The sequence below is a fragment of the Sceloporus undulatus genome, chromosome 2 (genome assembly GCF_019175285.1).
Source record: "Sceloporus undulatus isolate JIND9_A2432 ecotype Alabama chromosome 2, SceUnd_v1.1, whole genome shotgun sequence".
Lineage (NCBI taxonomy): Eukaryota > Metazoa > Chordata > Lepidosauria > Squamata > Phrynosomatidae > Sceloporus > Sceloporus undulatus.
The window spans coordinates 197832663-197855363 of record NC_056523.1 but is presented as its reverse complement, the minus strand read 5'-3'; the positions used below and the strand labels follow the sequence as shown (position 1 = coordinate 197855363).

General features: G+C 41.3%; 1 protein-coding gene across 1 annotated transcript; it reads right to left on the bottom strand.

The window, feature by feature from the left end:
• Positions 1-861: 861 nt before the first annotated feature.
• ODAD3 (outer dynein arm docking complex subunit 3) lies at positions 862-21692 on the bottom strand. Its single transcript, XM_042447658.1, has 10 exons — positions 21537-21692; positions 19736-19813; positions 16464-16643; positions 12106-12207; positions 11150-11275; positions 10284-10406; positions 5687-5839; positions 2553-2713; positions 2188-2344; positions 862-983 (listed from the first exon to the last, which is right to left on the bottom strand). The coding sequence occupies exons 1-10, from the start codon at positions 21690-21692 to the stop codon at positions 954-956; spliced, it is 1266 nt and encodes a 421-aa protein (XP_042303592.1). The 3' UTR covers positions 862-953.
• Positions 21693-22701: the final 1009 nt, after the last annotated feature.

Genomic DNA, 22701 nt, shown 5'->3' with positions numbered 1-22701 from the left:
TTAGGGTTCTAAAATAGGGTTCAGGGGAGGGGGGCAGTTCAGTTATGTCAGCTCCCTCACTACCCTGAAAAGCCTGCCGGACGCGACTCCGCGGACGCATACGTGCAGCATAGAACGAATTCTTTGCTGCACTTATTGCCACTCCGTAGGCGACTTCAAATGGAGCTAGGAGGCCTTGTCGGCTAAGTGCTGGTGTCCTCGCCAGTCATGCTCTAGTCGTTGCAGAACCCGCTTCCTTCCCTGAGGTCTTCTGTATCAGGATGTTTTTTGAAGCAGGCCTGAAGAGTGTTGGGAGCGTACTGTGTATAGCCCTGGAGAGTAGTATCCAAGTGTTTGTCAGGGCTCAACAAGTCGCCGTTCCGTTCCAGCCATATACCACCTCTAGGGCTTCTTGGAACCTTTTGGGTTCCATCAGCCTTTGAGAGTGGACCATCCTAATAGGTCCGCCACCCCTGGGGGGGGCGAGGTAGAAGCCTGATTCGAGCCTCAACCAGAAAAGATCGTCCATGACAGGGCAGAGCTTTAGAGATCTCGCCACGGGACTCCATGGGTGCATTTGGTGGGAGTGGGGAGCTGTTCTTGTGAGTTAACAACGGCTGATATCTTAGGAATTTGCTATCAGAGTGCTTGTTTTTATAAATTAAACAAAATATATTCTACCAAATGTCTTCATTTGAATTAAGCTAAAGTCTAAGCACTGGTTTTGGAAATGCGCTTGATGAATTGGGGAATTACTCACCCAGACAATAAGAACCCCAACCAGACAACAACATCTAGTCAAAAATATTAATGAGAAAATGAATTGTCTGGCCTGTTAGTTGCTCTGAACCCACCTCCCCTTCCTCAATTCTTTGAGAAGCTCCTGCTTGTTGGTCTTGAGGAATCCAGCAGGTATAGAAATTTCTCCTCTGTTTGGGCTAGGAGGTCAAGCACATGTCAGTGGCTTTCTCATTCTAGCTCAGTAGTGCAAAGCGACTATCTTCTAGGGAAAAGAAGAGATGTTCATTAGCCCCTGGCCCAGCACAGGGAAACATGATGAGTTTTCTGAAAAAAAATATTGTTGAAGCCACAAGGAGAAGATAAAATAATAAATAAAACTTTATTGTACCCTGCTATCTGAAACAGGAAATCAAAGTGGCTAACATAGTTAAAAACATCAATCTCCATATAATATTACCAACCTCCCTCCTTAAAAAAGAATTAAACATGGTACAGTTAAAATTATTTTTAAAATAAGCTATAATAACAACATAGACAGTGGGGCAGAATGGTTAGCCATACATGGTGTAAGGGAGTAAATTTTATGGTCGAGTGCTTTTATTCAAGAAAGGCCTGCTGGAAGAGATCCATCTTGACAGCTTTTTTGAAGCCATCTAAGCTTGTAATTTGATGGATCTCATCCTGCCGGCCATTCCACAGTCTGGGAGCGGTTGCCAAAAAGGTCCTCTGGGAGATTGCAGTTAGTCTGGTCTTTAAAGGCTGCAATAAATTCCTCCCCGAGGACCTGAGTGTGCGGGGTGGATTATGTGGAAGTAAGTGATCCCTTAAATAGGTTGGACCCAAGCCATGTAGGGCTTTAAAGATGATACCCAACACCTTGTACTGTGCCTGGAAACCAATAGGCAACCAGTGGAGTGATTTCAATATTGGTGTTATAAGTTATATGGTCACTCCTAGATTTACTGGTGACCAGCCTGGCTGCCATATTCTGTACTAATTGAAGTTTCTGGGTTAAGCACAAGGGTAGCCCATGTAAAGTGCATTGCAGAAATTGAGTCGTGAGGTTACCAGTGCATATACTACAGTTTCAAGGTCTCCCGGTTCCAGGAAAGGATGCAGAAAGAAAGAAATGGGTAGAACCCAGAAATCCTGCTTCTCACTCGATATACCTTACAGCCTATCCTTTTGGTCGGCACAGAATTCAGGCGTCCTCCTGCCTTGTAGCCCTTTCAGTGATTAATAATCTGTACTGCTTCATTCCTCTTTTCCACTATGAAGCGCCTCAGTCAGCTCCCCACACTACTAATTCTGGTGGAGGAGAGCAGCTCAGAGATGCTATCAAGCACTACAGATCAGAAGTTTTTGTTTCTGCCCGCATTAGGCTGGTTGAAGGAAAGTTACTGATTTAGCTACATACCAGGTATGAGGCCATGTGGCTGCAGTAGTTAGGCAAAATGGAACACTCACCAGCTTGATGTGCTGTACTTTGGAGGCCAAATGTTCCACTCCAGCCTTCGCATCAAGCAGAAAACGATTCACTTTATCTAGTTCTTCCTGGGTTGCATTCTGCCTCTTTTCATCTCTCTTCCGGTATTCATTCAAATTCTGCATTAGTTTCTGAGTTCTGGAGGTGATTGACGCAAGGGTTAAATCCCAAAGAGAAGTCATGAACTCCAGATTCTAGTCCTCATGACTTTAACCAGTATGTAAAAGTGGGTTGGAGGAAGCAGTGATTAGCACACTCTGCATGACTGGTGGCAAGTATATGCCCTGCTCCCCCTTATTGCCCAAAGCTTATTGCACAAAGCATGCACACTGAGGAACCAACTTACCCCACCTTTCGGGCCTCTCCTGAGTACTTGGTGTGTTCAAGTTTACGTTGCAATGCATCCTTCTCCTCTTTAAGCTGTATCTGGGTAACTTCATTCATATTCTTCATTTCTTCCAGTTGCTTGAAAGTTTCTTCCTGAGCCATGAAGCAGGCTATAACATCCTATCAAGAAAACATATGGATTGACAAAAATATAAGGTCCCAGTTCTGAGAAAGGTCTGAAGACATTAGTTGAAAGACGTTTGCTGAACATCTCACAATGTTCAGCAAAAGGAACCATGAGAGAAAGACCAGCAAAACTCCTTAGTACTACCTGGCCATCAAGTTGAATCCTAGGCTGTACCAAAGGCCCATTCTTCCAGCTCAAGCAGGTCCAGGGGAATGGAGCAAAACTGCCACTTCAGGAGTATGTGGTATATAGCTGAAACAATGGTGTAAAGCAAGGGTCTGCAAAGGTATTGTAAAGGACAAGAGGATGGGTTTCTGGCTGCATAATGATAATTATGTCAAATTACTACAGCCTTAAAAGGGGCCATCCATTTGGTTAGGAGTGCTGTCAGGGTTGTGGACAGAATGGTCTCAGAAGCCCTGGATGCCAAGGGATTTGAGCAAATGCCATGTGCATGGGAGACAGATGCCAGTAATCTGGGCTGATATAAAGACGACCTGTGTTTTATTATCATGTGGATCTCCCCACACCATCAAACACAGTCAAGATTGATCCAGACACAAGCTTGACAGAATGTGCTAGGTTTGTGTCACTGTATGTTGAAGAAGTGACCGGAAGCCCTGGTGGCGCAGTGGTTAAATGCCTGTACTGCAGCCACTCACTCACACACCAAAAGGTTGCGAGTTCAATACCAGCAAAAGGGCTCAAGCTCGACTCAGGCTTACATCCTTCCGAGATCGTTAAGATAAGTACCCAGATTGTTGGGGGGTATTAGCTTATATTTTGTAAACCGCTTAGGGAGTGCTTAAGTGCACTGATAAGCGGTATAGAAATGTACTTGCTATTGCTAAAGTTGGCAGTTTGAGACTCGTATGCTGCATGATGGGGTGAGCTCCTGTCACTAGTCCCGGCTTCTGCCAACCTAGCAATTCGAAAGCATGCAAATAGATATGTACCACTTCTTAGTGGGAAGGTAAGCGTTTGGTGCTGTCATGCTGGCCACATGACCACCAGAGCAGTCCTTGGACAACGCTGGCTTTTTGTCTTGGAAATGGAGATGAGCACCACCCCCCTACAGTCGGTTATGACTAGACATTCATATCAAAGGACTACCTTTACCTTTAATGTTGCAGAAGCACTGCTGTGTATACAGAGATGTAGCTCTAAACTAAGAGGCAGGGAGGGCATCAGAACAAACATTTTTCTCAGAGTAGCCAATAGGCAGAATTTCTAACATTCATGAATTTTACCATTCTATCAAGATGTATGAGTTCAGCTAATTCAGCCCTGCCATACAAGTTCATCCCTCCCGTCCCCACTCAGCACTGGAAGAGATCCAGATTTCATGCCCTTGGCCTTTTGCCCTCTGTGCATCCACCATGCAAATGCCTTGAAGCCACACTAGTGGCTGATTTCTGTCAGCTCTGATTCCTGACAGGAAGCAACAATTGATTGGGCAGATATAGCTTGGCTGCAAGCCTGAGCCTGCTGCTAGCACAGCAGCATTCCTGTTAAGGACACAGATGGGCAGGCCTGGCTGGAAATACAAAAGGACATGCAGTTTTCCAGAACTTCTTTTATTACCAGGTTGATGTGGCAAGAAGGGCATTTTGAATAGGTCAAGTACAAGCTTAACTGATAACCAGGCCCCAAACAAATGTCAGAAGGCCAAGGTCATAAGAAAATTGACACCTTTCTCAGGATGACAGACTTTATGAATGGAAATCAGAAAATGACAGCATGACACAGAGGCTGCTATGAAGCTTTGATTGGCTAGCAGCAGCTGGTGCATGGAGAACAAGTTTTGCAGTTACACATGAATGATTAGTGCCTTGAGCAACTATTGACATGTGGTGTCAAGGGTGCACCAGTAGGCAATAGTCATGGGATTTGCTGGAGCTGCTGAAAAATGAGAGTGAGAAGTCATGGACCAATACTGACAAAGAAGAGAAAACTGCCCAGAAAATGCTTTCTCTTTATTTGAGTGGGGCAGCTACACCCAGTTCTGTTTGGATCACTTCAGATGTCATTTCTATTTGTTGTCCTCTTGTTGGGTTAGTCTGGAGTGCAGGAAAAAACACACCCTTCCATGCCCTATGGAATCCCTCCTTCCCACTTTAAAAGGATTAAGGGTTAGACAATGGCATGTTCTAAGTAGTTGTCAGTCTGACCTCATTTCTTTTTTAATGTAGAATATTGGGGGATAAATTTGGGTTATTGTACAAATCACACCAGGATAAAGGAGCCTGCTTCCGCTTCAAGAACAGGCTATTCTTACTCCTGAGTTTGGGCATGCAAACAGGTAGCCTAAAGATAGAATTGGTGAATACCTTTTACACAACTGATAATATTGTAGGAATATATGCTCTTTTTGCTTGAAACAAGTGGACAGTCCAGTCTTAAGCATGTTGACTCAGAAGTAAGTACAGTCGGCCCTTTTTATACATGGGTTTTTTGTACACGGATTCAAGCATCCATGGTTTTAAAATGTTCCCAAAAAGTATAAATTTCAAATATCAAACCTTGATTTTCCATTTTTGATAAGGGACACCATTTTGCTATGTCATTATATTTAATGGGACTTTAGCATCCACGGATGTTGTTATCCATGGGGAATCTTGGAACCAAACCCCAACGTATAACAAGGGTCCACTGTACTTACTTCTAGAGTTTACTTGCAAGTAAGTATACAAAGAAATGCAGTTTTAATGTCACACTGGGCTTGGCCAGATTCCCAGGACACATTTTTGGAAGGCAAAGCAGGTCAGATATGTTTTTTGAGCCCTTACATCAGTCCTGTTCTGCATGGTGACAGTCCGCAGTATAACAGATTTTGAGGAACCAGATAGCAACATCTCATTCTGGAAAGGGACTAGAAGAGAGTGGTGCTGACTGTAATATAATGATATCTACACGTAAGAAATCAACAGAGAAGTCTAGGAAGAGACAGAGGGCAAAGCTCTTACGTCTGCATCAGTGACACCAGTGGCTGATCGGATCTTGTCAAAGGCCTCTGATGCAACAAACAAGGCTTGTTTGCTCTTCATGATACTTGCTTTCTTCTGCTGGGGTTCTCTGAGCAACTCTTCAGTTCCAAATGGGACACGATCCTTCTGAGACTGTTAGAACAAACAAAGCACACTATGACAAGGTTCTTTTTTAGCAACGGGGTGAGAAAAATGTGACCCCAGAGGCTTTTTTCACAGCTCCCAAGGATGCCCCACACTCTCCTCTATGTGTTTATAAAAAAAAGGTTTCCCCCTTTTTTTATACCCCAAATGCCTCCCATGCCCTCTAGGGCAATCTTGTCATGTCCTTTCATCAGGGCACATTTTAAGTCTTGGGTGGCCTTTTTTCAAAATTGGAGGAGATTTCCATTGCACATCCTGCTGGCCTAAAGCAGCTGTGGGAAGACTGTTTCCAAAATATTATTAGGGTGTTGTTGTTGTTTTTTAAAAAGAGAGATTGGACATGAGGGATGTGTCCAGTGCTCTGAACTCTGTTGAAGGGCGTATGGCGCCTCCAGACCTAGGCTTACCAGAAGGAAAACTGGAAACAGCAGGTGTTGCTTGTTACCTGGTTGCCAAATTTTCCTCTTTTGTCATTAAAGGTAGAGGAGCCCTGTCCATTATTCACACTGGCAACTTGACCAACCTGATAGTTGTCTACCCATTCTAGCCTACTGGTGTTATGTTTTCTGCACCAGGACCAGCACAAGGTTTTTAGATCCCACTCCTTTCTCATCATGGAGTTGTCCAGATTAATATTCCTTTCTAATCAGAAGTTCCTGTCTTGGATGCCAGTCTTATAACTGAATCGATCAATGAGGTGTCCAGCAACTCCGTGAATGAGATTAAACTGGATCAGTTGAGTCTGTGAGTACTGAGGATGTGGACAAACTTCGTGGTAGTATGAGGAAGACAACATGCCTCCTCTATCCTTGCCCTTCATGCCTAGTAGTCTGAGGGCAGATGCCATAGTGACGTATATGACATGTATTATTAATGCATCTCTTAGGGAAGGCCAGTTTCCAACTTGTTTAAAAGAAGTGGTTGTTAGACCGCTTCTGAAAAGCCTTCCCTAGACCCTTTGGACATGAACAACTATAGGTCAGTTTCACACCTTCCATTTTTGAATAAAGTGATCGAGAGGACCATTGCTCGTCAACTCCAAGTAGTTTTGGATGAAACTGATTATCTGGATCCATTTCAAACCGGCTTCAGGACAGGGGAAGTGTGACCCTGTCAGTACGTCTGGACCTCTCTGTGGCTTCTGACACCACTGATCATGACATTCTTTTGGAACGCCTGAGAGAGTTGTGAGATGGGGGCATTGCATCTCTCGGGTAGATTCCAAAGGGTGATATTTTGGGATAGTTGCTCTTCTAAAAGAGAGATCTGGCATCCCCCAAGGAGATCATCTGGAGACATAGGGTGGGATGTTATCAGTATGCTGATGACACCCTCTCCATGCCTCGGATGATAGCTCTGGCCAAAGACGGCATCTCTCCTCTCAATGACTGCCTTAAGGTGGTAATGGACTGGATGAGGAAAAACAGACTAAAACCGAATCCAGACAAGACAGAGGTACTCGCTGTTGGGACCCCTAACCTAGGTATAGGGATATATCAACTGGTCCTGTATGGGGTCACACTCCCCTTAAAGGACTGTGTTCATAACTAGGGAGTGCTCCATCACTTGTCACTTCAGATGTCAAACCAAGTAAATGTGACGGTCAGGAGTGCCTGTTATCAGCTCTGGCTGATATGCCAGCTGCATCCTTTCCTGGAACCAGGGAACCTAGAGGCAGTGGTACATGCGCTGGTAACATCACAACTCGACTTCTGTAAGGCGCTCTACATGGGCCTACCATCGTACTTAGTCTGGAAACTTCAATTAGTCCAAAATATGCCAACCAGACTAGTTACCGGAACAGCTAGAGATCTCATATAACACCTATCCTAAAATCTCTATGCTGGCTGCCCATTAATTTCCAGGCACAAACAGGGCATTGGTTTAAGGCCCTTCATGGCTTGGGTACAACTTATTTGCAGGATCTCCTTCTTCTGTACAATCCACCCTGCACACTTAGGTCCTCTGGGGAAAACCTACTGCAGCCAATAAAGACGAGAGTGGCAGCGCTTATCCAGAGGACCTTTTCATCTGCTGCTCCCAAACTATGGAATGGCCTGTCAGAAGAGATCCGGATGATTACCAACCTTGACAGCTTTAAAAAGGCTGTCAAGATGGATCTCTTCTGACAGGCCTTCCCTGAATATGGATCATCATGTGGAGAACTCCAGAAGGCCTGTCTCTGTGTCGTTTAACTATTTGTTTTAATCAATCTAGGTGTTGTTTTACTATTGTCTTTGTGAATTATAGGTGTTGACTGGAGGGAGGGATAATGGGTTTATTTTGTACTGCTGTATTTTATCATATTTTATTTCATTGCTGTATTTTACTGTTTTATTGTTATATTTTATTGTAATGTAAGCCGCCTAGATCCTGCTGGAGAGGCGGGATAAAAATAAAATTTCTATTCTATTTTAATCAGTTCTTTATGATATCTTTACAATTTTGTTTGTTCTAGATAGCTGGTGGGAAGCAAAAATCTTTCATTTGCAATCCATAGCACAGAAGATACTACCCAAACAATAGTTTCTAAGTTGGTAGGGTGTGGAGGAAAATCAAGAAGGCTCCAAGGTTCAGGGTTAACAGCCCTGAATGATCATACCACTTTGCTCTAAAGATCAGCTAGTCACATTTCTCTTCCCTGGAAAAACCTCAATGAATTTATCTGCATCTCCATCAGACCCACCCTATTTCCAGTTAATCAGGTCACCCCAATTAAAGTATGCCTCAGGAGGATGTATACAAAGCTGGCTCTGCATATTAATTGAGAATGGGGAAATTCTTTCTTACCTGGAAGTTGAGATCAATGAGGTCCTGAAAGAATGAGTGAAAGCCCATCCACTAGGACTCCACCTTTGAAGGAAAATGTGATGCTTGATGGAAGGGGAAACGTGGGTGGATAGTAAGCATCTAAGTAATTGTGTAGGCCTGAACCACAGGGTCTAGGAATGCCTAGTTATGACAGCAGCTTTCATATATGATGGACTGTGTGGGGAAATCAAAGCACAGGAGATAGGAAGGCTGGAGTAGCTGGAATTCTTATCCCCATGCTTTTGAAAGAAAGGGATCTTCTTTATTATTATTATTCTCTTTAAAGCTAATCAATGTCTTTATGTTTTAGGCCTTTTCTATCATAGCTAAATCTTTTTTTGTTCCAGAGACTGAATATTAAAGGATTAAAACTGCATAAGAGTCAGGGCCAAAGCAAAGTGGCTGTGGCTAGATAGGCTGTATGACTAATCAGGAGTAAACCCAAGTCCAAACATTTCAGACATCTGCTCAGAAAGCATTTACAATCTACATACCCTACTGTGTTGAAAAGAAAGGCATTTAATGGTCTTCAAATCTTTTATTCCTTATATCTGAGGGAGACACAGCAGGGTTTCAGCTGTCTTAAGTGTTGAGTAGGAAAATCCTCCCTGTTATCTTTGATCACTGATTGGAAATATGCAGAATCTTGGAGGGAAAAGCTTGTAGAAGAAGATGGTGGGCTAGACAGGCAACTCCTTCAGAATACTGGGCCTCAGAGCTGGCATTTTCCTGTCTGTCTCATAAGCTGTACTGTATGCAGTCAATAATTGAGTGCCTCTGAACAGAATTCAGCATTATATAAATCTGAACATTCATTTTGAAAGACAAAGAAGTACCTAGCCTGGTTGAATACAAGCTCAGTGATATATAGGAACATTTCAAAAGCTAGTACATGTGCAAGGCAGAAAGAGTTGCTCTAAAACTAGTGCATGTGCATGGCAAAAAGAGGTTTTTCAGCTGCTAGAGCAGAGTCTCAGTATTTTCTACAGCTCTTTGTGCAAAGGAGACTAGGTGAATGCATGTAATTTTATAGTCTGCAAAGGTCACATAAAACAGCAAATATAAACTTTCCCCAAAGCAAACTTTGTGTGCTTTTCATCTGGATCATGGTTGGGAAAGAAACAGTCAAATTTAAACTTAACTCCCTGTTTCCGGTCCTCATGAAAGTGAAGTGGAGCTCTAATATTCAGTTAAAAACTATCCCTAAGATAGCTGCTAATGAGATTATAATTCTTGTAATTAGTATCTATAAGACACTAATTGACTAATAGTTATCTATTTTTTTAATCTTGTGAGCTGCCTTGGGCCCTTTTCTGGGAGAAAGATAGCATAGAAATGAAATAAACAAAAAAGAATCTAAAGAAATAGAAACTGACTGCTGTTGTGTTTGTGTCCATGTACACATGTCAAAGGTCTTCTTGCATATAAAATATCCCCCTGAAAATAAATATCCCCTTCAAATTTTTGCCTTGGGAAAATTACTTTTTTGGGCTATAACTCCTAGAATCTTCCAGTCAATAGGTCTGCAAACTGTAAAATTTTAAAGCTCTGCCCTCAACCTGTCACTAGCATGACAAAGAAAGGGCAATCTCTTCATGCAAAGCAGACGACTCTACAGTACCCGTTTTTCTGTACGCTCATTCTGTGCTCTTTTTTCCTCAATCAGCTTCTTGAGGTCCTTCAGCTTCTTATCACGTATCTTACGTTCTCGGAAGATGGCTTCCTCTTGAGTCTGGAGCTGTCCCTGCAGTTGCAAGGAAAAGAGAAGGTAACACATTGCCCTGACCTTGAAAGTTTTAAACTGGGGCATACACTGTAAGCATTTATGCTACCTCAGATGTTGTTTGGGCATTGGGCAACCAGATAAGCCTGCTGTTGTGTGAAACCAGCTCATGTTTCTGGGAGTGCCAATTATTCTGCTTCCTAAGACTACCTTCCTGATGGTTTTTGTCTAAGACACCAAGCTATACACAGAGTTCTGGGTTTACCCCTCAGTCACTATGTACTATTTTCCTGTTGTAAATCTGTCCCAGTTGCTTTTTGATCCATTAAGGAAAACATACAGGTATGTGGCAGCAACCAGGGATTTGTCACACAAGCAGTGTCTCATGTCTGGTGTGCTGCTCTGAACATCAAACACCTCAGGTTTTAGTCTCCATAAACTGAGTGTGACTTGCCCAACGTCACCCAGTGGGTTTCCATGGCTAAGTAGGGATTCAAACTCTGGTCTCCTGGGTTGTAGTCCTATGCTCACTACACCACAGTCTTTCTCTCTCTTTTACCACATACACATCCCCAAACACACTATCCATTGCTGGCTTGTTCAGCACCCCTTTCTACCAGCCTGTTGCACCTGTTGTTGGATCATTCTGGACCTGATTTTTTTCACCTCCTATAGCAAGACTGCAAGGCTATCCAGAGCTACTCCATATCACATGTCTTCTAGTCTTCCTTCATTTGGTATCCCACCCTGACCAAACCCCTTACTCTAGCTGTATCGCGGGCATGTTGCGCTTCTGACTCCACGCTTTCCAGCTCGTTGAATTCATGACGCAGGTGTGAGATCTCGGTTTGCAGAGCATCTAGCCTGTTCTGGAAGTGGAGGCTTTTCTCCTACAAGAGGGATGAAGGTTCCCAGAGTGAATGGTAGAGCTAACAGCCTTGGTGCCCCACTCTCTCTACAACATGCCATGCTCAATTACAGCAGAAGGGACCACAACAACAAAACTCTAGGTCATGTAACTTCCTTAGGAGGCTCCCTGTTCTGACCTGGACCTGGATACAATCCCAAATAGCTCAAAAGATCTGTTTGGCATTGAGGCTGGTGCAGATCACAGTTGAACAATAAGGTCTATTGATGGATAATGAGTGCAGAATATATTTTATAGCTTCCCTGAACTGATGGGGATTCACAGCACATGGTGTCTTTAGGCTGGTGCATGTCCCCGCAACCATGGAGTGAGACTCAGGTGTGGGTCACAGGAAAAATATAACAGTTTAAAAAAGGCATCCCTGGTGCAGACTCAAACCCAAATGCTAAAAACATGGGACATGGAAAAAGCCCTCCCACATCTCTCCTAGCTAGGATTCTCATAAGAAAGCAAGTCCTTAGCTTCTGCCTTATCTACTGGAATGACAGGGAATTTTTAAATAGTAACCCCTTTTGTATCACTGGCAAGTTGCTGAATGACTGTATATCACACTCATCATATGCCTTCTAAACCATCTGCTTGTTGGCAAATGTCATTCACCTTACAGCCCTCAATGCAAGCTTCAACTTGATCTTTTGATCCAAACCCAAAACCTCACTGCTGTCTATTGGTCATCACAAACTGACTGGCAATGTAGTGACAAATGCTAAAACATGCCTTCCTTTCTCCACGGTGGTGGGAAGGAAGGCTACTTCCTCTCAACAATTACCTTTTAGGAGATGTCTGTCTCACCTGCATGTGTGCTTTTAGTTTCTGGTACATGCTGGTGATGCGTGCAGCTTCCTCATTCTTGAACCGAGCTTTTTCCAGACGGTTTTCCAACATACGCAGTGTCTGGACAAAAACAGCAGCAAACTGAGCAAGAAGCCAGAATCTAGAGAGCCTTCAAAAGCTATCCAGTTCAAAGATGTCCCTGCTCCATGGTGTTGTAGAGATGATCTATATGGCTTCTGTGCACAGAAGTGAGATCTTTCCTTCCTTGTGTCCTTCAGATCATAGTCTGGCAACCGCACAAAATGCTCTGGAACTGAATGGGAGTTTTTCCAAAGCCCCTCTGACTTGTGGAGAATTTTTAGCCAGCAAAGAACAACGGTGGCTGCTGCCTTGTTGTTAAAGGAGAAGGGAGCAGCCACCATTATTCTGGCCAGGGGACACCTAGTCAATCCACTTCCTGGGAATCTACTCTGGATTTTACTATCATTCCTGCTTCAGCTGCTCCAATACAAAATAGAGGTCTAGATTAGTCAGTCAGAAAAGTGAAGCATTAGCTCTACACTGTGCAGATCTCATGGGCCAGCCATCAGGAATATTGTGGATGGGAAAGTTGCCTGCTTGCAAGTATGACCTTCAGGAAACAGACAGAAGATATGGAATAGGGGCTCAAGGATTAAATTCATCACAGACACTCATTTCCTGTGCTTCTGAGACATGTCTAGAGAACAGAAGACACTGGAAATCTCACCCTTTTTCAGGCAAGTTTATGATGTCACATCTGTCTCTTTTACTGTATGGGAATGGACTGTGGGCAAGTACAAAACCTTTGAATGGGACATTTAAGATCTGGATGGCTGAAAATTCTCAGTCGTCAATACACATAGTTCCAATAGTGGAGTAGGTGCTGTATAAGGAAAACGCTGTTTAATGCTGCCTTTTATAAAAAGGTAGAGAAACCAGCATCTGTTAGAAGATAACCAAGAATGCAAGAGAAATGTTTGGCATTACTTTTAAAAGATACATTAGCATTTGAAAAATGAAAAATGGCAATGTTAAACAACCTATTGGCTCAGTGTACAGTGAACTAACTGATGTGCCATTATGGAACCAGGCAATCCTTCCATATTTTATTTTTATTACACATTAAATAGTACACATGGCTGCAAAAGTATTAATACCTCTAATGCCAGCTAGAGGAGTTTTGTCAACATTTTAAAGAATCCCATTTGATTTTTAAAATTAAAGCACACTTACATAGAAACACACACACACACACACACACACACACACACACACACACACACACACACACACAGAGTGTCCAAGTGTACTGAGACTTGACTTGAGGGTTCACATGAACATAGGAAATCAATGTACCAAACAAGACAGCTGGTTCTTTGTCTACCTCCCTACTTTGACTTCTGCAGCTCTGTCATCTATGATCTCTATGGCATACTTTCTCTAATGCTTTCTCTCTCAAAATGCAACTCACCTTTAAAGAGAACCTAAACCAATTTTTTAAAAAAAAATTTGGTCTGCTTCCCAATGACATAACCATAGAGATCTTCATGCTACTGGCATCACATCAATATTCCTTGCTGCAAATGCAGTGGTATCTTGTCCTGCATCTGTTACATATTCTAAAACCCTTTGGAACCTACCTCATGCTCTATGCATGTCATGTAAATTCAAGTCCTGACTCTTATTTATTTCTTGAACTCATAAGAATGCTGCCCTTGCAAACATGAAAGTAGCAATAGATGCCCTAGCTGCTATGGCTGGAGCTTCATGTACTTCTGTTAGGGTTGCATAATGACCCCTGAAATTAGAGCAGCTATTGAACCATCTACTGGAGATATCTTCAGAAATTTTACCTTTTTTACACATGAATACATCCTTTGGCTATTTCCAAGACACCTTTTTGTATTCAAAGGTGTATTCCTTATTCTGTTTCAATTAAGTCCTTGGATATATCAGGTAATGGCATTTCTACGTGCGAAAGTAACTGTCTTTTTAATATTAAAACTATCCCATCTTTTTTGCTATTAACACCTTCTGACTACAAAGTTTCATTGGCAGGTTCTAAACCCAATGTTTGTAATACTCTTCAAAAGATTCTTAATGTTTCACTTCAGAACAATATATTGGGGGATATTTCTTTTATGTCCTCCTCTCAGGAATGATGTTCCTCACTGAAGATATTCTCCACTATATCATTATGCCACTCTCCTTTCACTTATATGACTGTAACGACAGCCATTTGTGAATTCTCTGCATGCTTTAATTTTTAAAAATACTTTTTGGTTTGTTTTCCATTACTCTGTACTTAGGTAAAGAATGCTACATTCTTTCTGTCCTAATCTTTCTTTGGTTACATCCAATCTCTCACTAAATTCTTTACTTAAATGCACAGTATACATGTTGCAAGCTTCCGAAGCTTCACTGGCTTCTTCATCAGGCAAGGTGTTACAAACCAAACTGAAGGAAAAAAACCTCTGAATATGTTAGTCATAGGCTTGCATTTGGCTGTTTCTCTTGTGAGTTAAGATAGTAAGGAGGGGCATATCTTGTAGGCTGGCCATGTGGCAACTGGGAGATTTTCAAAGTCCAGAAAATTTAACATCTATTTGCATCACAACAAAGATACTTCATTTCCAGATGATCATTGGTGGTATTGTAGTATCACAGTACACAACAATTTTTGGTTTTTGAAATATACATTTGAGTATGCTAGATATTTTGTTAAGTTTGTTAATATACTAAGAGTTGGGCTGCCACCATACTTGCAGTCAAGATAAGTTATTGTTCTTGGTCCTAAATGGGTTTTTTTCTTTTAGCAATAAAGTTACAAAAAATTACAAAAAAAGTTATCTCCTCCTGTAGATGCTGTTAGCTCTAGTATAGAAGGACAATATTTTTTTCAGAGGATGGTATTTCATTCAGAATAACCAGGTCTGGGGCATCTCTCTTTTTAAAGATATTCACAGCTAACCACTTCTCCTTTGTAGTTCTGAAACATGAAAGGGCTCACAAGAAACAAAGAATGCCAACACTGACAAGACACCATCCTTTCCTCAATGTTTGTGTCTAAGGGATGCTTCTCCCCCATTTTTATTCCCCCCAAGGGCTACACTTGGCCATTTTATGGGGACTGGCTATTTCAAGCCATTGGGAGACCTGAAGGGAGAAGGGCAATTAAAAGGGAAATTGCACCTCCTGGAGGTGTGATTCTTAGTTGTTGGCTGAATTATTTTTCTGATCATGTTAGCTGCGGGATCTAGAATTTGTTTTCTAAAAAAGGAGCTTTTCCAAGCTCTGGATGAGGCTGTCACTCAGCCATGGGCATTTACATCTCCAGTTCCAGCCCTGCAACATTAGCTATAGATACAGCTTATAGTTTGGTCACGTTTAACCATCTACAAATAGGCAGTGGCTTCTAGTGAACTAGGCAAAGTATCTTTTGTTAAATCCAGGCATTGGATTTTGGCCCCCATTCCCAACTGTGAGAATTACCCGGGGTAATTAGAAGGGCTTGTCCTTCATCTGTGGCAGTCTTACCCAAAGCAGTGACCGCCAGATGTTTTAAGACTACAACTATCAGTCCAGCCAGCATGGCTAATAGTCATGAATGATGAACATAGCAGTCAACAACATCCCGAGGGCATCACATAATGGAAAGTTGATCTATGGTTTCTGACTTTTGTAAAAAAAAATATCAATAACAAAAATGCCTTGCAATATATACCATATATACTCGACTATAAGTAGACCTCATGTGTAAATCAAGGGCAGGTTTTGGGGCCAAAATTGTGGATTTTGCTATGACTCATGGATAAGACAAGAGTAAAACTTAGGGGTATGTAACAAAGGATGCAAAGGCTGAAGCAAAGTAAACAGTGCTAGAAAACTTACAAAATTCCAGCAGGCATAACTGTTTGTGCTCATACTAAAAGTTTCATGAATGAGAGAATATAATGGGAGTGTGAGTGCTTCCAGGACAGATTACAGTCTTGCCTTTCACCAGGGATGGCTACTTTTTTTGTAAGAAGTAAAGTACAGTACTTACATTGACCTGTGAATAAGTTGACTCACATTTTTGGAGTCAATTTTTGACTAAAATTTCTAGACTTACACAAGAGTAATATACAGTATATACAGTAAGTACAGCAATGATCCATGTGATTCACTGGGACTGTAAATAAATCTGATGTTCTTCTTTGGGTTTAAGACAATTGCACAGTTAAAACGGGAGTCTAGTGGAAGCAAAGAGTCAGCTTGCCCAAACCTAGGATGTTTGGTAGGTTCTAGACCAGAGAAAGAAAACCTCTTGTGAAGCATGTTGGCATTCCTCTTCCAAGGGATGAAACTTTTCTTACCTTAGCTTCTTCAATGTTTCCTTCTTCCAGTGCTTGCATGTCATTGATCTCTTGAGCCCTGGTACTGTACTGAATCTGTAGCTCTTCTAGATGGTGCTTCTGCATCTCCACCTGATACTTCAGATTGTTTAACTGATTGATTGTTTCACGTAGCCGGTGATCTAGGATCTGAATAGCACCCTTGAAGCACAGGAGAAAATTTATACGTTTTAGCAGTTGTGCAGATAGTGAATTCAAAGAAGGTGATCTAGACTGTACACACAATAATTTCTAAGAGAGCTGAAAATGATTTGAGCTGAGAGAGGTTCCCAATGTTTCTCATTTTTCACTTACAGCTGTCCAGTCATTTTATGAATAAATGGATATTGCAGGTTTCTGAAGTGAAACAGAAGCTTGAAAAACCAGCTTTCTAGTAAAAACTGCTATTTTTCATTTCTTCATCTTTTTTAGGATTTTCAGTTTTGTGTTTCTTATCATAACTATATTTGATAAAATTTAATCATGTATATGGAAAACACTGTTTAAAAGAAACAAAAGCAGGATTAACCTCCCAAACTTGAGCAGCAATCCCTCTTTCAATTAAGTTTACCTCTGGAGAAATAATTATCATCTGGACAGATTGTGACCAGAAAGAAAAGATTCTAGTTGGCCAGTCAAGAGATCAAAAGTTAGCTCTCCTCATTTAGCCTTTCCCACATTATTTATTTATATAACTTATATGCCACTTTACAGTCTTCAAAGCAAATCATCTCACATAAGACAATATAATTACTAAAAAAGGAGGGGGTAATAATAATAAAATTTGACAACCTACAAAGAAAATACAAAACAAAACTGGCACAAAATGGATAACATTGGACACAATGATACACAAGTTTTATTGGGGCAGTATGAGCTTCAGACTCGTGCACTTCTCTCCTTCCTTCATGAGGCCTGCTAGAAAGTGACTACAAGCTTTTGCTTACAATATCAATGAATTATATTTGAAGAAGGGTGTTGAAATCCACAAAAGCATATGCTGAAATAAATGGTTAGTTTTAAGGCACCACAAAATCCCATTTTTCCTTTTCTCTTCTTATAGACTAACATGGCTGTCTCTTTGAAAATTGCTACACTTGATAACTGTGTGTAAACCCAGAAATGTGGTTATTTTTAAATATGGTTAATTGAAACATAAACTACAGTATGAGGCTGGCTTGTTACAGTTAACCTTAGTTAAGGCTAATCACAATTGTTCATATTCAGATATTGCATTTAACTATATCCAAGCTAATATAAAGTAAAAGCTTCTGAATTCTTTCTCCTGGCTATGCTAGAGGAGGGGAAGAGGAGCCTGATGTTCACTGTAACTCTTTCCTGTGGCATAAAATTACATTCATTATCGAATTGTTCACTGTCTGAAAAAAGCCAGTAAAATATTATTTAAAAAAACATGTTGAATAACTAGATTTTAACCTAGCACCTTAAAGATGCTAATATTCATGACTCTTAATCTCTTTGAGCACAGCAATTCATGTTGTGAGGTGGATCTTTCTGCAATGCCACGTCTCCCCAAGACTTTGTTTGGTGCTAAAAACTGACACACATCACTAGTATATGATCAGCTTTGTTGCTGCTGTGTCTTCAAGTCATTTCCACATGAAAAAACTAAGGTTCACCATCAAAAAGTTTTCTATGCAATATTTCTTCATAGGGGGTTTGCTGTTGCCTTCCTCTGAGGCTGAGAGAATGCGACTTGTCCAAGGTTACCCAGGGGGTTTCTATGGCTAAGTAGGGATTTGAACCCTGGTTTCCAAAGGGGGATCCCCAGTTGAGATGCAATTGGACCTTAAATTTCCTGGAAATCTCCCTATTGCTGCATGGCCAGAAGGAGGAGGAGCCTGCCTGCAAAAGATATCCTCCCCAGCATACCATCTTTACTAAGGACTGAAACAATATGCAGGCATCTGACTAATATCTCCAATTGTTTTTTCCCCTCCTGTTAGGTTTGTAACATCTTGCCTGATGAAGAAGCCCATGGAGCTTCGAAAGCTTACAACAAGTATATTGTGCATTTCAGCTGGCCAATAAACGCATCACTGATGGATTTTTGTTTGTATTTGTTAAATGGCCAACACAGCTACCCCTGCATGTTTTCTGGTTTCCAAAGTTGTAGTTCAACACTGAAATCACTACACTGTCTCTCAAGGTAAACTTTACTGATGGTAAATGATGCAGCAGGTGGTGTATAGCAGAGAAATCATTTCAGACCTTTAGCTGATGGGGTCCAGTATCCCCTTGCAATAAGTGGTAAAACTGGACCTCTAAGAAACTAATTCTACCCAAATTATCCTAAGTCTGGCACTCCACATCACTGTGGGTAGCCTGTGGACCAGGGTTCACCCCTCTGGGAAAGGCCAATGGAACATGGACTTCCAAGGCCTAAACAGTGCGGAAGTGAATGTAGGAAATCAAAGTGCATAGTGGGGATCCATCTCCCATCCCAGTCGCTATGAGAATCTGTGGAAGCTGGTGGCTAACAGCAAAGTTTATTCCCCCAGTCCATTACCAGCCTTCATAATGTGTCTCAGCTTTAAACTGCCAAGCTGAAGTAAAACTATCAGGGGTAAAAAAAAACAAAAAAACACTGCAGAAACAATCCAGTTTGAGATTGCTTTAACTATCCTGGCTCAATGCTAGGACATTGTGGCACCATAGAGCTCTCTGACAGAAGGCTAAACATCTCATGAAACTACAGTTCCCAGACCAAGAACTACTAAATACAGATTAACTTCTTCTATGGCACTGGAGAGTTGTTAATATTTGGCCATGATACTAAGGACTCTAAAACCCAGCTGCCTGGTGGCAGAGGACATGTTCACTATAGGTGCCATAAATGCGAAGCCCTCTCTTCAGCTACCACCCATTTCTATTCTGAAACTTGAGCAGAAAGAGGAGAGTCTCTTTTACACACATTAATGACGAGGCAGATCATATGGGATAAGGTGGGATTTCAAATACTCTGTTCTTAGCTAACTAAAATTGCACAAGCTAAAATTAGCTCACTGGATTGTGCACAAAAACATACTCACAATGCAGAGTATTCAATACTAGTAACACAGATCAAATCAATAAACCTTTATGATGACATGGCAATCAAAATCTAAAGAAACTCAAACCTCTTAGTGAGTTCTTATTTCCAAATAAATTTGCAGGTTTTTGACTGCATTTCCAACTCTGAAAACCTCAATCTTTATTTCATTGTAAGCACATATACCTGCCTCATCACTTACCTCCCCAGTTTTATTTCTCACAGATCCTTGCTCAACTGGATGTTCTTGAAATGCAGCCTTGATGAATTTTTCCTCCCCCTTAAAAAAATCCACAAATGGTTATATTCACTTTTGTTGACTTAAATGCAATATACTGGACAGGACCCAAAACATTCCCCCCCCCCAATACAGATAGGGGGATGAGACATCTTTATGCAATAAACACCTCCCCTCTCAAAGCCCTCATACCAAGCTCTTCCCACTTTTTAAACATGCAGAAGATATGTGGAGAACTATTTACACAGAAACGTCCAAAAAATACAAAACAGTCATCATGAGCCCAAGTTATGCATGACCCAAGTCCTGACTATCTGACCAAACAAATCTCTTTTTAAGAGCTTGCTTAGGGCCTGAGATCATCAGAAGAGGACCTTCTCTCAGTCCCACTGTCACAAACATGGCTGGTGGAGACATGAGATTGGGCCTTGTTGGTGGCTGCCCCTAAGTGCTGGAACTCCCTTCTGAGGGGGGCCAGAACAATGTTGTTGTCTTTCCATTGGCAGGCAAGACCCTTTTTATTTCAACAGACTTTTAATATAGAAAGTGTTTACAGAGTGGGTTAAGGGGTACTGTATTGTTTTAAACTCAACTGTTTTTAATAGTTTCTTAGTTGTATTTTATTAACTATAGGCCTGTTACAGACTGCCAAAATAAAGCTGCTTCGGGTCTCTTTGGAGGTATGCTATTTAAACGATGCATGCATCCTAAGAATCCGGAAGCTGCACCAAAGCTGCACTCCAGTGCTTAGAATGGAGTGTGGCTTTGGCACGACCTCTGGACTCTTAGGACCTATGCATCATTTAAATAGCATACCTCCAAAGAGACCCGAAGCAGCTTTATTTTGGCAGCCTGTAACAGGCCATAGTTCTGAACTGTTTTAATACTGTGATTAGTTTAATTCTATGTTAATGCTTTTAGCCATATTGTTCTTTTTAAATTGTATGCTGCCTTCCATCCCAATTTGGAGAAAGGCGGGATATAAATAAATATAACAGCAAAAACAAACAAACAACAATGTAATTCCTAGTTATGATCTAGGACTGAGGAATTGTAGGTGCAACATGGAGAGAGGAAGAGACCACCTCTTCTTGCATCTGCTGGTGGGGCTTCTTCCATCAGTGGAAGCACCCAATTAAATTCTTACATTTAAGTTGTTGCCATCATATGCACAATTTGGACACATATGGTATATTTACACTGCTTTGGACACAATTTTGGATACAATCGCTCCTCCTAACTCGTGGATCTCGGATCTGTGACCTTGGAAATCCACAGAAGGGCGACCTCCACTATTTTTAAGGGGGTGCACCTTCGCATGCACACAGGCACATGCCCCATTCAAACTGAATATGTGCAAGCTTCTGTTTTTGCAGGGTAGTGATGTCCAGAACGAATCCCCCGTGAAAACGAAGGCCAACTGTACAATAAACTTTGAAATATGTCCTTGGATCCCTTTGCTTGTTTTGTTTTTTAGATGCAATACTTCAAGATAACCTGAGCAAGAACTGTAACTTCCAATACTGCATCAAAGGGGAGAAGAATACAAGGTTGTCCATACCCCAGCGACAGACAGAGTTACAAGTCTGGTATATCACTGCATTCATATCCACCCCACCTAAAAGACTAACTTAAGAATTACAACAAACAGAATGCTTATCTCAAAGCAGAAGGTGCTTGGGAATTTATTACAAGCTTTTCTTAGTTTTCCCTTATTGGCGAGTGCACCCATTTCTCCCATAGAAGAATATGCTGCAGGGCTTACCGCAAGGGCATCTGCGAGCTTCTGGTGGAGCTTCTTGTTGTCCTGTCTCAGCTTGAAAATTAAATCCTTGTTTTTCTTAATGTTCCATTGGGAATTCTCGTAGAAAGCTTTCCGATCACTTTCTAGAACAAGTAGAAATGAGCTGATAATTTTCATATTGCCCATTTACAAAATTAAGCACAAGGTGAGCAAACTGGTGATTTTGAATCACCTTCATTTCCTCCCAGACAGATACTTTCTCAACTATATACTCAGTGCAACTAAAAAAACTTATGCTAAACTATGTGATATACTTTGGGACTGAAATTTTGCTTTGTTTTAGTAAGCAGAAACACAGCTATGGTTAGGATGGCTTCTTCCTATAGGATAAATCTAGGCTCATTCAATTCTACCTGTAAAAATATGATTTCAAACACTTACCTACCCTTGACTGAAAGCCTGGAAATAAGATGGTTTTTAAATTTCTCAGCAATTCCTTTCCATTGATCTTGTATGTCAATGGTAATAATATCTACTATCCATCTCTAGTAGATAGATTTGTTGTTGTTGTTTTTGTGTGCTTTCAAGTCATTTCCAACATATAGCAACCCTATCATGGGGTTCTCTTGGCAAGATTTGCTCAGAAGTGGTTTGACATTGTTTTTTGAGGCTGAGGCACTGTGACTTGTTCATGGTTTTCCATAGGTAACTCAAGTCAGGGTCTCCCAGTCTAACTCTTAAACCACTACACCACACTGGTTCTCAAATAGATATCTACAATTTAGTGTAGTAGAAATGCTCTCCAGATACACTCTCCAATTCTAACCCCCAAGAAAAATGCACTGGATGTACCCAATTTGTTCCTTTTCAGACCTTTTTCAGCAAAGGAAATGCTGATAAAGGTTCAGTCCATGGGACTCTGAGTGTCTCACTAAACTGGCAGTAGCAATGGCCCAGATTTGAAAATAGCCACAAGCCTGATCATTGATGGTGCATATAAATTGCTGCCAGGCAACCAAATAGGGATGTTTACTACCTCTTGTGGTTTTCTTCCCTTTACAGTATTGATATAGATAAGAGTAGATAGGTTAGTAAATAACATTGTGGGTTATAAACCCTTGCGGTCACAAATACCAGGGTAGCCATATTGAACATAATACAAATTCTAAACTTTCTACTATGATTA